General features: G+C 44.3%; 1 protein-coding gene across 2 annotated transcripts in view; it reads right to left on the reverse strand.

Moving 5' to 3' along the window:
• The window catches only part of vps50 (VPS50 EARP/GARPII complex subunit), a 329,813-nt gene extending 314,117 nt beyond the window's left edge, over positions 1-15,696 (reverse strand). For both annotated transcript variants that reach the window (XM_063185955.1, XM_063185954.1), the window contains exons 1-2: positions 15,572-15,696; positions 14,887-14,955 (exon numbers count right to left, since the gene is read on the reverse strand). In XM_063185955.1, the coding sequence (XP_063042025.1) occupies positions 14,887-14,955; positions 15,572-15,607 (105 nt within the window). In that variant the 5' untranslated portion in view covers positions 15,608-15,696. The remainder of the gene's footprint in view (positions 1-14,886; positions 14,956-15,571) is intronic.
• Between the last annotated feature and the right edge of the window lie 675 nt (positions 15,697-16,371).

Consider the following 16,371-nt stretch of genomic DNA (forward strand, 5'->3'; position numbering starts at 1 on the left):
ATATTATTGCCTCAATGAACAAAATTCAAGAGACACCGCACACTGCTTACTTTTCTTTACTTTATTTTTCGGAGCGAAGTTCGCTCCGAAAAATAAAGTAAAGAAAAGTAAGCAGTGTGCGGTGTCTCTGGAATTTTGTTCATTGATTCACCTTCTCCTGCCTCGCACCTGCACCTGCATCACTGAGGGCTTGTGCACAAGGACTCTCTTGAACTTGGGTATATATTATTGGGGCAATATTATTGCCTCTTTCATGTGTGGAATCTGCATATCCCCCCCAACACACTTCAAAGTCAACGTGACGTGACACGAATGTCAGGCACCCACGCGATGTGTAAAATGGACAAAAACAATTGCAAATGCAAAAGTCACTTTTACCTCCATTGCTTTTCTGTTTTTCTGCTTTAGAAAAATGTCTTCAGGTGCTTTAAGTGCGAGTCCAAATATTGCCTTGAAAGAAACTGTATGAATCCAACTAGTAGCGTGTTCATGGGTTTTCAACTCCAGACATCTAATTACTTTCAGTTAGAAACTTTGTAATTACATTATATAGAGAGAAGCTGCACTCATAAATTAAATATTATTGTGATGTGTGATTAATTAGCATGACAAACAGACAGATGTTTGGCCAAACCATCCACAGCACCCTCAAGAGGATTATTCTAATCATGATCAAAAAGTCCACAGCCAAACATTTTGTTCTGTTTTAACATGACATTTTCTGTTTTCACTTCACACACAAGAGTAAGCTCTAAAAATATCAGCAGAATTTCTGGAGGATTGTCACAAGTATCTCTATGTTGTATGTGAATCAATCTGATGTTTAGACACTCATGAGTCAAAGACATCCAAAAAGGAATTGTCATTCAGTGTCACGGATACCTTCTGCTGACGGTAACTGTAAGAAATATGACTCTTTTTATTTTATTTTTTTCCAGCGAATTCATGAAAGCCTCGGCTGTCATCCATTCACTTGAAACAATTTAAAAATCATGTTTTTTTTGACAGTTACAGTCAGCAGAAGGTATCTGTTACACTGAATGACAGTTCCTTTTTGGACATCTTTGACCCTCATACACTAAAGTCATACAAGTGGATATTTATAAATGCTGTACTGTAAGTAGGAGGTAATGTACGACTGCACATGATAAACGAAAACAAAAAGAAGTTTCAAAAGTAAGAAGTCCACAACTATTCCCAGAAACAGACAAGGAAAATATATATTTGAGGAATAAATGTAGCCTCAAATAGTGTTGCACACTTATCCCTCGCGGCTCTTTTAGGACTAAAGAAACCACAGGTGGTAGATGGGTCTTACAGCTTACCGCTACTCGCTCATACATATGCACACAAAAACATGCCTGCATGTCACAAAAGGTGCGTGATGGGCCTGGATGCACACAAAACAACCCCCATAGGCATCATGTTTGCAAGGTAAACACGCACACACGCACACACACACACACGCACGCACGCGTGCACGCGCACACGCACACGCACACGCACACGCACACGCACACGCACACGCACACGCACACGCACACGCACACGCACACGCACACACACACACACACACACACACACACACACACACAGCAGTTTAAAGAGGAAGACATGTTTTTACTTTTTACATTTTATGTGTTTGCTGCCGCTACTGTTACACAGGCAGGCAGAGATGAGAGACACAAGCATGCACACTATCAAGGAGAGCTGAAAGAGACAGGGAAAAGTAGGAAGAGGCAGAGGGGGAGAGAGAAAGAAGAAGAAGGGGAATAGGAGAGATGGGGAGAAGAAGAGGGAGAGAGAGAATGAGGAAGGGGGATAGGAGAGATGGGGTGAAGGAGAGGGGGAGAGAGACAGAGGAAGGGGGATAGGAGAGATGGGGTGAAGGAGAGGGAGAGAGAATGAGATAATCACAGAAAGAGTGAGTGAGTGAGTGAGTGAGTGAGTGAGTGAGTGAGTGAGTGAGTGAGTGAGTGAGTGAGTGAGTGAGTGAGTGAGTGAGTGAGTGAGTGAGTGAGTGAGTGAGTGAGTGGAAGAAAAGGAGGACCAAAAGGGAACGAGAGAGTAGACCAGTGGTTCTTAACCTGGGGTGCGCCAGAGATTTCAGGGGGTGCATGAAATATTGTTTGTGTTGAGGTTGTGACCAGAATTCTGCTAACGATCATTATAATTAGGCCAAATACAAACCACATTAAAACATGTTTTGGTCCCCATGTAAGGTATTGAGGTATTGATTAACGTCTCAAGCAAGAATCATTGTCATGAATCCCTTATATCATTTTTTTTTTGTGTATTCACATGTAGAAGTTGGGTTGGGGATGCGCGGCTTGCCTTGGGCATAGGTAAGGGGGTGCGTTGAGAAAAAAGGTTAAGAACCACTGGAGTAGACCATACAAAGACAGGACTGACAGTGAAAAGGAAAGACGCTAGACACAGTGTGGAAAGTGAGGGACAGCACGACACGGCAGTATGAAGGAGGTGTGAAGGCAGAAGACAGAAGAGACACTCACAGGAGGAAGGCATACGACACTGAGAGACAGCAGACTGCCAACTCACTGAAATAAAGAGAGAGGGTGGGAGACACTGCAATAGAACACCTAAACTAACAGCCTGCCAGACAGGAGGAAAAGACTGATGAAATGAAAGGAGGAAAATAAAGACAAAGTGAAAGGAGAAGAAGAAAAAAAAAGAGTAGACGACAGAGAAGGATGTAAAACGACGGATAAAATGAAAGGAGGAAAAGAAGGGGGAAAAAAGAAAGATAACATGAACAAGAGACAGTGAATGACTGGGAGTGGGCGGTGTGCAATCCGGGCTCCAAACCCGGTGAGGGGGTGGTGAGGAGTGGATGGCATGGCTGTATTGAGATGGATGTTTTTGGGGAAGGTTGACTGGCTGGGTGAGTGGTTGTGGGTGGCTGGCTGGGTGAGTGGCTGGGTGAGTGGCTGGGTGGCAGGCTGGGTGTGCGCTTGGCAAGCTGGGGGTGGAGGGGTTTGAATGACTCATCACCGCAGAGATAAAAAATAAAAACAGGCCGAGGGGAGACAGAGAAGTAGAGAGATAACAAGAGAGAGGACAACCGGGTGGTCGGTGTGTGTGTGTGTGTGTGTGTGTGTGTGTGTGTGTGTGTGTGTGTGTGTGTGTGTGTGTGTGTGTGTGTGTGTGTGTGTGTGTGTGTGTCTGCGCGTGTGTGTCTGCGCGTGTGTGTCTGCGCGTGTGTGTCTGCGCGTGTGTGTCTGCGCGTGTGTGTCTGCGCGTGTGTGTCTGCGTGTGCGTGTGCGTGTGCGTGTAGTGTTGAGGTTTTCATTAAGACAGTGTCAAGCCAGAGAGTGCTGCCATACCACCATCACTTTCCCCAAGCCTGCCAGCATGTTCTACTACTAATTTCATTAAGACTTTCTTTTGTCCATTTTTCTCCCATCTATTTTCCTTCTACGTTTTTGGCACCTGTTGTGACACAGTAGGTCTAGTTTCGGAATACGGCTCAGCAGTGATATGAAAAGTTGAAGACCAATTAAGCCAAAGTCATTATAATTTCACCCAAAAAAAATGTCAGCCCCTCCATATGACAGAGAAAACAGATAAACAGGCCGTCATGAAATCATGAAGCATAGGGGGAAAAAGAAAAAAAAGATGGAATTACACACCACCTGCAAAACATCACCACTCCACACCATGTAAAAAATGATGTTCAATATTATATCTCAGAATACATTTCCTTTCGGTTTCTTCTGATATAACTTGAATCGTTTACTTTCAGTGAGAATCTGTCACTCTGTCACTCTGTCACTCTGTCACTCTGTCACTCTCTCACTCTCTCTCTCTCTCTCTCTCTCTCTCTCTCTCTCTCTCTCTCTCTGCAGAAGGGCAACTGACAAGTCAATAAGCAGCCCATCAGCACATGAAAAGAAGCCCGTTTTTGATACAGAATATTCTGAAACAAAACACCAAAATTAAAATGAAAGCCTCTGGCACACACAACAAGGTGTGGATGCAGGGTGGCGGGAACAATACAGAGGTGCAGGCAGCTGGACAATGGAGAGGAAAGCATGGAGTGAAATGGATAAAGAGAGGCAAAATGGGACTGGAGGTGAGAGAGAGAGGGGGGGGGTCAGTTCAGTAGCTTTATTTGTGCCAGTATGGGCAATTGTTGTGCAGTAGAGAGAGGTGAGAGAGAGAGAGAGAGAGAGAGAGAGAGAGAGAGAGAGAGAGAGAGAGAGAGAGAGAGAGAGAGAGAGAGACAGAGAGAGACAGAGAGAGACAGAGAGAGACAGAGAGAGACAGAGAGAGCGAGATAGATAGGTATAGAGAGATAGAGATAGAGAGAGAGAGCAAGAACGAGAGAGAGCAAGAAAGAGACAGAGAGAGAGAGAGAGAGAGAGAGAGAGAGAGAGAGAGAGAGAGAGAGAGAGAGAGAGAGAGAGAGCAAGAAAGAGAGAACTGCCAAGGCTTTGGTTTTTTTCACTCCTTTTTTTAGGCGCAAAACACTCATTGACTCATTTCAGAGAGGCTTTCTGACTGGAACTTTCTGCTTTAATTCACACATTAAATGTCTAAAAACCTGAAACACATGTACACGCTTTTTCAGGAGCTCACACTCATCCTCGCTCCATCATCTCCATCTCGACTCCACACTGTGAGTGAGTCTCTGTCTGGCCTCTGCAGGTGAACTTGACAAAACATCGTGACGTGCGAATGAGAAATCAGGCCTACAATTAACCTTGCAGTCACAAAAATATATGAATCACCTGCCCGCCCGCCGTTTGCCAAGATCTAACCTCACAGCGTCAGAGAGCCCTTTTGCTTGGCTCGTGACTGGATTTACTGAACGTCCCAAGCCCAGTTCTAAACGGGGGAAAAAAAGACATCCCCAACTCCCTTTCACCGTGTCACTCTCCATCCGTCACCAGTGTGGCTATACTGCCACCTTGTGGCTAGTCTGAATAAGGCAGAATGTGTTTGCTGGAATCGGTCTATCACAGTGGTTCTTAAACTGGGGTGCGGGCACCCCCTGGGGGTGCGCCTGAGATTTCAGGGGATGCGCAAAATATTGTTTGTGTTGAGATTGTGACCAAAATTCTGTTTGTGAACATTATAATTATGCCAAATCAAGACCAAATGAAAACATGTTTGGTCCCCATGTAAAGTCATTAAAGTATTGATTAATGTCTAAAGCTAGAATCATTGTAATTAATCACTCAAATCATTATTTAGTGCATATACATGCAAAGACGCTTGGGTTGGGGGTGCGCGGCTTGTCTTGGGCACTGGTTAGGGGTGCTTCAAGAAAAAAAGGTTAAGAACCACTGGTCTATCAGATCAGACAGAGGATACATTTCAAGGGAGTTGCCGAAGACTAGAGCATGTAGCTTTATTTAGGCCCTGCACAATAAAAGGGAGCTACAGACAGAGTAGCATGAAATGGAGCTTTTCAAACCAGCGGGGTTATCCAAGAGTCAGACATTCATCCGGGGAAAAGCCTGTTTGTTTTCTACGGCGTTGGAATAGCCGAACAACAGGAAGCAAACAAAAGACGAGCAAAGCCAGTACAATACGAGATAGAGGATTGATATGAGCCTCACAACAGGAAATAACAACCAGACTAGGAACACTACAGACAGCACAGAGAGAGAAACAAGGAGGGTGAGAGAGGAGTGGGTGGTAGCGATAGAGAAAGTGAGCAAGTGAGAGAACTACAGACAGACGAAGAGAAAAGAGAGAGAAAAGAATAGGGGGATAGGTGGTAGGTAGGTGGTAGTGATAGAGCAAGAACAGAGGAGGAGAGAGAGAGAGAGAGAGAGAGAGAGAGAGAGAGAGAAGCCGAGAGAGCGAAAGAAGCCGAGAGAGCGAGAGAAGCCGAGAGAGCGAGAGAGAGAGAGAGAGAGAGAGAGAAGGACGTCTGGGCACAGGCGGACCTTAATCAGCAAGATCTCATAGTCTGCTGTGGCACAGAAAAAGGGCTGAATAGCAGCCTACTCCTATCTAACTCCCTCTCCCACCAAAATAAATCACTTCTTATTCCCCCTTCTTCTCCCCCCATTCTCTCTCCATCCATCTTCCAAAAAAATTGCTTTAACCCCTTTAGAACAGTTGCAGGCTGCAAAATCTGCCAACTGCATTGCAATACGCCTCACCCACCTCGTATTGCACACCAAAACATTGCCATTCTGCAACATGTCTTCGACTGGACTTCTCGTTAACTGTTACGTCCGCCTACCACAATTAAGCTCTACACAAGTTAACCCACATCTCCAATGCAAGCTTATTTTCCTAATTGAGTATGCTTGGGAGCAAGCAGAGGCCATAGGCCTGGCCTACTGACAGGTCCTTTTTTTCCCGCCCCTATTTATCTGTAGTTACGGTCGGAAAGGCAGAAATGGCTTCCGTCATGCCTGAAATATCCAGACATAACTTTCCTGATTTTCCTTTAACATCTACCGATGCACAAACAAACAAACAAACTCTGTATGGCAGAGAGAAGAAAGTCGGGCTGCTTGTTATTCAAAAAGGCACCTCTCAGACGGAGACACGGATCTTCAAACAGGAGACGGGATTTAATTGAAGAAGGAAAATCACGCTGATTGGGAAAGCACTCCTGTTGCAATTTATAAACCTCAGACATCATCGATTAAGAGCTCCAGCGGAAAAAAAAGAAGAAAATCACACTATCAAATATTCTAATCTCTGCACGGCGGTGACGCTAATTAATTGCAGTTTAAACGCCGACGCCCGATCAATTCTGCATTAGTCTGACGTGTTTGTTGTTTGCTCTAGTTCAGTCGGAGTGTTTGTTTGGGCCTTGTGTTCTCTCCTCTAACTTCAATCGCGACACACACTTTGTGTAATGATGCAGTGAGTGCTTGCTTGCATTGTCATCACTGACTCTGTGCAAGCGGCAGAGTGAGGGAGTGAACCTCTGGGAATAGCAGGCCAGATGCTCTGTGAGGCGGAGAGAGAGAGAGAGAGAGAGAGAGAGAGAGAGAGAGAGAGAGAGAGAGAGAGAGAGAGAGAGAGAGAGAGAGAGAGAGAGAGAGAGATATTGGATAGGGACAGAGTAAGAGACAGAGAGACAGACAGATAGAGACAGAAGCACAAACAGAGACAGCAAAGAAGGAGAAAAAGGAAAACTTCTCGTCTCCTCATCCATCGTATCTCATTTGCCCTTCAGATGCAGTTAGGGGTAAAATGATGAAAGTGTTAGCATTTTTTTCTCTGAAATGCGTGACTTGTCACTGCGGCGGTTCTGCTTGCCAGCTTTCAAAACTACAAAAGCAAAAAAGTTGCAAAAGGGACTCTCAGAGACAGTGTTTGGGAAAGGAGGTGACAGAGGATGGGGTGAAATCGAAATTCAAGATTCCATAATTTAAATAAATTCAATAACTTAATTGCCATTATTTTGGCACATCTCCAACATCACAGACATAGGATGGACAGAAAAGATGATTTTGGGAGGAGGAAGACAGGAAGAGGAGGAGGAAGAATAGGTGGAGGGTAAATAGGTAGAGGAGGATAGGAGAAGAGAAAGAGGATGAGACTATTCGGAGGATGGGGAGGAGGGGAGGAGGGGAGGAGGGGCAGGCGGATGAGAGTAGAGCTGTGTCTCAAATGCTGCACTTGTGCAGTTCGGGCACTGTTTTTCAGTGCCTAGGGCGCTCCCGCTGAAGATTTCAGTTGAGCCAGTGCACTGAAAGTGCCAGGATGATCCCCTAACAATGGCGGGAAAATGCAGTGCTTGAATGATGGACACTGCACGCACTAAACAGCGGCCATGTTGACTATGACACGGAGGAAATGTGGCAGTCAGTTCAGTAAAAGTGTTTGGTCAACAGTCTCCTAATTCTGTAAGTAATGTTGATGGGACACCAACCTTTTCATGCAAACCAAAGTATTGTATGTGTGATTGTTGTCCTTAGGGGTGAAGGTCATGGAAATACAAGCACCAGACGCTGTGCATTGTAAACAGTAGCCAACTCATATATTGGCGAGCTAATACCATGCTCAGCCGTCACTTCCAGCGAGGGCACAGTGCATAGTGCTCAAATTTTTCCACAACACTATGCACTATAGACCTCAGTGCACTGTGTGCACTGTGCACTGACTGTCAGTGCACTGACAAAAGTGCGTCATTTGAGACATAGCCCACCTTCATTCTAGCCTAGATGTTGCTGTGGGGGGCACAGGTGCCAAGAGACAGAAAGAGCAGATGGAAGAGCTGGGAGATAGGAGGAGGAAGAATGAAGAGGTGGAGTAGAAGAGAAGAAGTGGAGAAGGAGAAGGAGAGGTGGAGGGGGGAGAGTAAGATATTGCTGTGGGGAGCAGAGGGCCAAGAGACAGAAGGAGGAGATGGAAGAGGAGGAGCAGAGTAGGGGTCGACCGATACAGGTTTTTTAATGGCCGATGCGATACAAATTCTTTTTTTTCCATCACCCTTGGCCGATACCCGATTTCCGATACCCGATATTTGGGGCCGATATGGGTTAAAAAAAATGTTTTTAAAAAAAGACAAATATTCCAGGTCTCAAGTTAAAGATAAAAATTCCTTCAACATTATCAAATTGAGGTAGAACTTGTAACATTTAAACACCCACGCTAACAATCAAGTAATGTCTAACAATCAAGTAATAAAAAAATAAAGTGTCCTGGTGCTTTTAAAAAAAACGAATGACATAAAATAATAAATATTGCATATTGGCCAAAACCACACGCATATCGGCCGATACCGATACACTTTTTAAAAAAATGCAAATATCGGCCCGATACCAATACCGATATATACATCGGTCTATCCTTAGAGCAGAGGAAGAGGAAGAATGAAGTATGGAAGAATGAAGGTTGAGTAGAAGAGGAGAGGAAGAGGAGGAGGACTAGGAGGAGGAGGGAGAGTAGATGTTGCTGGAGGGGGCAGAGGGGTTTAGAGACAGTGAGTGAGTGTGTTACAATATGCGACCTTGCCTCCTCCACTTGCGCTTGTCTCCTTGTCCCGCCTCCTGCCCCCTCCTCCATGGAGAAAACGATAAAGTTTCCCAGCTGTCAGCCTAGCCACAACAACTTTTGAGGGACTGTTTTTCAATCACCATCCCAATTGCAAATGAGAAAAAGACTCTACAATTGAGCTTTTGCAAGATATTGAAATATAATGCTGTTGTCAGTGATGTCATCATGACGAGAAGCAAGTGGAGGAGGCAAGTGGAGGAGGCAAGGTCGCATATTAAGACGCACTCAGAGCGTTACAATACGCGGCCTTGCCTCCTCCACTTGTGCTCGTCTCCTCGTACCAGGAAGTAATATGTCATGATGACATCACTGACCACAGCATTATATTTCCATATCTTGCAAAAGCTCAATTGTAAAGCCTTCTTCTCATTTACAATTGGGATGGTGAATGAAAAACAAGTCCCTCAAAAGTTGTTGTGGCTAGGCTGACCGCTGGGAAACTTTATCGTTTTCTCCATGGAGGAGGGGCCAGGAGTTGGGGCGAGGCCAAAAGCACAAGTGGAGGAGGCAAGGTCGCATATTGTTACACACTCAGTGTGACCTCCAGTAGGCACACACAGATCACTTATCACACAGCCTTTGGAGTCAACATGAATCAGCAAGACTGGGTGAAGGCCAATCTGCTGAGACACACATCCACATCACGCACGCACGCACGTACACACGCACGCGCAGACGCGAACACAGATGCGAACACAGACGCGAACACAGACGCCAACATAGAACGCGAACACGCGAACACGCGCACACGCACAAATAGGCGCACACATAGGCGCACACACACGCGCACACACACGCGCACACACACGCGCACACACACGCGCGCACACACGCGCGCACAGCTTTTAGGGGAAGAAATTAAAGAGTGCTGGCAAATCAATGTTGTCTGAACTTACTGCAGCCTATTCAAGTTGCCCTTGGTCAAGAACACAGAAGGTCGACAAGTAACCCAAACTTAAATGTGTTGATAGATACAGAGTGCCAGAATGAGTGTGAATCCATTACTTTTCAAACATTTTGTTAAAAAAAAAAAAATGACTGATGCCAGCCTTCAAGCCATTTGTGGGCACTGCATGTGGCTAATGGCGTTTCCACTTCTAATGACAATAATTTTCTTGTTTTTCTTTCCCCGACAAGATTTATTAGGCTAATCCTGAGACCAAACGGAGAAAAAAAAAGTCACAGCAGACCAGACCAGACCAGACCAGACAGACGCCACTGTGTTGGGTGGCTACTCATGGCCAGCTCCCATTAAACTACAGTTCAGGGCTTGACACTGGCACCTGCCAACCGGCCAAATGCTGGTAAAACTGGGCTGTGGCCGCTAACAATTTCAGTGTAACTAGCCACTTTGGCAGATAGCTTAATCTATGGGACATATCAGAATAGCGTATATTGTGTACTTTTCCCCTTGTGTATCAATTGTTTGTGTAGAAGTTCAAGAAAAAGCTCAGTTACTCAGTTTTTATTTGTTTGATTTGTTTCCATGTAGAAACCCATGTACGCATCTTCTTGCTTTAAGCACCTCATCTTCTGAGTTTAGATGTTCAGCGTCATGATAGAAGAAAAAAAATGTGGCTAGTAGAATAGCTGGATGGCTAGTGACTCGGGAAAAGCACTAGCCACAGTGGCCGGCAAGCGAAGAAGTTAATGTCAAGCCCTGCTACAGTTGTGTTCAAATTAGGCCTGAGACATTAATGCATTAATTATGATCAATAAATCACACAAAATTAATGCGATTAAAAAAAATAACTCTTTTTAATCGCACTATCATATAGCTACATAGATCTGGATTAGACCAGTGTGGAGGGCAGCATTTCGCCTCATGGTGAACAGTCTGCTGAAATTGAGAAGAGTTCTCTCTTCTTTTAAAAATGAACAATATTTTTAGATTCAGCTTATTTATTGTCATTATTCAAAATGCATGTGAAAAAAAACTTTTCACTGTTTACAAGTCAGATATTTAAATGCGATTCAAATGCGATTAATTCACAGTCAGCAGAAGGTGTCCGTTACACTGAATGACAATGCCATTTTGCACGTCTTTGACCCCTTTAGATGAAAAGTGGAGAAAAATCCTTGGGTGACTGTGACAAGCTTTTTGTCAAGGAGGTTGGTTTCAGCGCAGACTATGAAGACGCACATATCAATATGAAGGCTTCAAGTTCTCTGTCATAATTCCCATTGCCCCATTTGTCATAATAATAATAATAATAATATCGGTCTGGACCTTTTACTCAGTGGTATTGTGCTCTGCCTCCTATGTGAATTGGAGCGTTGGCTGGCAGGTAGCTTGTAGTTTCGATCCCAGAGTGGCGGACTAGCACATGATAACATCAGTCACACTCACGAGGAATGGGTCAAGATGCCTGTGGATCACTACAAGATGTTCTTGTTAAACCTGAAGGATGTTATAACTGTCAAAGGGAGTTGTAGTGAGTACTAATGATCCACGTCACTAAGAACGGTGAATAATTTTGATAATGTTGTAAACACAGAAAGGATATTTGTTGGTATATCACCACAAATATTGCTGTAATTTCAGTTGCATTTGTCCAGGTTACAACTCCTTAACTGATCCGATTAATAACAGACAAAAAATGAATATCAAACTGGCAAAAAAAAATCTGAATTTCAGTGGGGGCTGAATCATTTTAAAGCAACTGTATTTCTGTGTGCAAGAAGTACAAAACTATGGAAAAATACAGCTCACACTGACTCTTCAAGTTCTTCTGTAACTACTTTTTCTATTCTTCACGCAAGCAGCTGAATTACAAAAGTCTGAAAGTTATTCGATTTTGTTAGTGCACCATTCTCCTTCATATTTCCTGAATTTAACACAGACATCTCACACAGACATCTGACCACCTGTCCCTAAATTGATGATTGATGAGGAGGTGTGCGGGTCCAAAATGCATGTACGTAGGCTTATGAGCCATTCATTTACTGCAGCAGCTCTCACTGTGCTGTCTCCCCAAGGACATTAAAGGGTAACTTCAGCCAATTTCAACATGCAGTTGTAGTGCGCTCACACTACCTTGGACTTGTCAGTACCTGACTTTTTTATTTTTTTATTCAGCCTTTTCCGAGATCCTGGTCATTGTGATGGGGGCAGCTGTTTGTTTACATTTTAAAAAAAAAACATCCAAAAGGTTATGCAACATCAGCAGACAACTAACAAACAGCGATACCTTTTGGGAAAATATTTGGAGTAGGCCTATGCTAAGAATTTTTAAAATGTAAACAAAACCTGCCCCCATTAGAATAGCTCAGATCTCGGAAAGGGCTGAGCCTAAAAATGTGGCATCACCGAGTAAGTCAAGGGTAGCGTGAGCAATACAACAGCATATTGAAGTTGCCTGAAGTGGCCCTCTTCCAACTATCCCAGAAGACATAGCATACTGCAGTGTTTAACAACACTGGGGTGGGACCCCGTTTGGGGTCCCCTGAAATGTCTGAAAGTGTGTGAAAAAATAATACTGATACATTTAAAAAATGACTAATTCATTCCTATAACATCAATATTTAATATTCTCTTGGAAACACCATTTGCAATCTTAAACTGTCCTAAATATCTATAGGTTTAATACACTACACAACGTATGCAGCTCAGTCATGTTTTCATTTTTGTCGTGAGAAAAATGTGTATGGGGGTCCCCAGAAATTTGGGATGTCAAAATGGGGTCCTGTGACAAAAAAGGTTGGGAACCACTGGGATACCGACTCCCGACAGGAATGCTCAGACAGCCACCACAACTAACATGAGCGTACCCTATTGTTTATACGAGCTAGATCAGTGTGCACACAGACAAAAACAGATATGAACACACACACACACACACACACACACACACACACACACACACACACACACACACACACACACACACACACACACACACACACACACACACACGTGGGAATGGGCACACAAATAGATGCATGCACACACACACACACACACACACACACACACACACACACACACACACACAGACACAGACACACACAGACACACACACACACACCTATTAGTGCCTCTAGACTCAAAAAAGCAACAACAAAAAAAGAGCCAAGCCTGCAGAAATAATGAATTAAATTAACCAAAGTTCCAAATGTCTTTTTCCTGTCCATCAAAGAAAGTGAATCAAGCATAAATCTTCAAGCCCTTCAAGGCTATAAGCTTCTTTCCCTCGAATAAACCACTTGTACTGCAAACATTCATGCATGGCAAACAATCCCATGACAAAAACAATGATAAATCTGTCTGCTGTCATATTAGCTGTAAAATATGGAGACCATTATACCCGAACATCAGACGCACATTTGATTCTGATGGACTTGCATTGCATTTGCGTGTTCCTTGATGTAGACGATTAGCATTCGACTGAGGAACGGATAAGGGGCCATGTGTTCAGTAGTGGTGATTAGAACTTTGTAACTTGACTAAAAACTCAACTGTGCATGCAACTTTTGTGACACAGCGAGCTTGAATTTCCGGAAGCAAGCAGGGGAGGGGGGGAGGACCTCACAACTTGGGCCACTTACACTTGTGTAATAAACATGTTATTACGCAGTGCGTGTCAGCTGCCATTACTTGAAACTTACAATCTATTCAAATAAACTTCTGCCAATGAATGCAAGCCAGACAGGACAAGGTCACATGGGATACCCGATAATTGGGCAGTAATGTCGCCAGCAAATACCGCCTAACTAAATTGACAATGTGAGCCTGTTCAAAAACATTCACCTTGGCTTACTGGACACACTGGATGAAGTCATGAAGAGGAACAACAGGCAAAGCCACAGAGCTGGGGTGGGCTATTGCCTACATTGTACATCAGGCCAATTCAATCAGAAAATGTGGTTTGTTTAATGGACTGCCAGGATAATAACGCCAATGTTAATATATTTGTTTTGTGCTTTGGACTATGGTCAACTTTTTCTTTCTTTGAAGGCGGTGGGGTGGCGGCCATTCATGATTTTCTTCCTACACATCTCAAAATTGTTGCTCCCGCTCAGCGTTTTCTCTGATTGTTACAGGGTCATTTCACGAAGACATAACAGACAATATTCTTCCCTTTTGCCCCCCTGTCGGCAGGCCTAATGTCCCCTCAGACATATGGTTGCCACCTCTGTGTTCATCAAAAACTGGATTTCAAATAATCTTCGATCCATTTGCATGCACGCAATCGGCTACTTTCATTCAGTGTCCAGGGAAATTTTGCCCCTGGACAGACCATTTAAACACTGTAGGGTCATTTCACGTGAAATCAACTGCATTTGTGTGAACGGGCAATCAAGAGTGAATGTATAGTGTCCTACCCTCATATGTAAAACTTTGCTAGTTTGTTTCTCCCTTAATACTGGTGTCAGATTCACACGAATGCAGTTCTGGGGCGCTGCCTTGCTACTAAACAGGCACAACAAGTATGATTGAAATCTGTGCCGGTCGGGTCCTAAAATGTCTGATTTCACGTGAAATGACCCTACAGTGTTTAAATGGTCTGTCCAGGGGCAAAATTTCCCTGGACACTGAATGAAAGTAGCCGATTGCGTGCATGCAAATAGATCGATGATTATTTGAAATCCAGTTTTTGATGAACACAGAGGTGGCAACAACCATATGTCTGAGGGGACATTATTCCTGCCGACAGGGGGGCCAAAGGGAAGAATATTGTCTGTTATGTCTTCATAACAGTATATTGAGAGGGAGGGGGGTTGTCCATGTTGTCCATTTTCAGATGTTTTAGTAGACATAGTTCTATTCAGGAGCAGGTGTATTTGCTGTAAGATGGAAGCCTGATAAACCAGCCTAAAATGTGAGACCGGAGCGGGTGGCGCTGGTTTACCAGGCTAGTAAGATGGAGTAGCCTTGTTGTGTCTTACCTTGCTCGGGATCCTGAAGTTCTCCACAGGACTCATGTCAGCCATGCTTTCCTGTGGACTCTTCAAGCCCTTGAAAAACAAACCAAACAGGTACTGTAGGCAATGCATTAAAGAGGATGATAAAGACGACGATAGAGGCAAGCAAAGATTCCTCGTCTTGACTATGGTCTAGGACCCCTCTATGCACGCATCTTCCCCTGACATCAAAGGAGATCATCACACGCACTGACAGCAAACTCAGTGAAGTAGATCAGGAGATGTAAACCGCACGTTACTACATTAGATACAGTCTCGTGCCAAAAAATGGCTTAAAATGTAGGTTTTCGTGCTAGCACAAGTGGCGACCATGCACTGAATGGGGATGATAAAACACATTTTGACGTTAGCCCAAGAATGACACAACCTACTGCACTTCCTTACATGCTCGCTTCTATTGGCCGTAGCGTCGTGTAAACGCCGTTAGTGTGTTGCAACATATTGTGTATTTATCTGAAAGATAGACAACGACTTCTCATTTTCATATGACTAGGCTGGAATCAGCCGACATCTCTGTCAACGGGGAGACAGACACACTTTGCTAGCTGTTGTCAAAGCCCACAGCTGTTTAGCCTGTGTTTGGCTAACCCTGGTTTGCTACAACAGAAGACATGGGGGAAGGACAGGACCATCCACCGCGAAAACTTACCTGCCCACGGGCCATCAAAGACTTAATTTTCTGCATCCTTTCTCCACGGCAAACGAAACGTGAGAATTTTTAAAACATGAAGGTGTGTTACTCTGAGCTGGTGAACTGCTACAGCATAACGAGAGGGGCCATGATAGTTTCTGGTCACGTGTTTAGGAGCTCTTCCCGGCGAAGATGGGAATTGTAGTCCTGTTTGTTGGACCAGCTCTGGTCAGGAAGTTAGACCAAAGATTCTCTACTCTAACATAGATCGTCTCTGGTTAGACTAGACAGGTAATTCTGTTGAATAAGCCAGGGGCATGACAGGCCAGGCAGGGACCTATTGCCCATCATGACAAACACTGTTAAATGGACAGCCGATGAAAGAGGTTGGGGGGCCAGAATTGGGTTATGACATGGAGTGCGTTTTAATATGCGACCTTGCCTCCTCCACTTGCCTCCTCCACTTGCCTCCTCCACTTGCTTCTCGTCATGATGACATCACTGACAACAGCATTATATTTCAATATCTTGCAAAAGCTCAATTGTAAAGTATTTTTCTCATTTGCAATTGGGATGGTGAATGAAAAACAGTCCCTCAAAAGTTGTTGTGGCGAGGCTGACAGCTGGGAAACTTTATCGTTTTCTCCATGGAGGAGGGGCCAGGAGGCGGGGCGAGGAGACAAGCACAAGTGGAGGAGGCAAGGTCACATATTGGGATGCACCCATTATGTTGCCTAGCCTAGGGGCTACTGCAGGGGTGTTCATTTAAAAGTCACAGAGGGCCAGTTTTTCAAATTCCCTCCAGTGAAGGGTCTGAA

This window comes from Engraulis encrasicolus, chromosome 20, assembly GCF_034702125.1.
Source record: "Engraulis encrasicolus isolate BLACKSEA-1 chromosome 20, IST_EnEncr_1.0, whole genome shotgun sequence".
Classification (NCBI taxonomy): domain Eukaryota; kingdom Metazoa; phylum Chordata; class Actinopteri; order Clupeiformes; family Engraulidae; genus Engraulis; species Engraulis encrasicolus.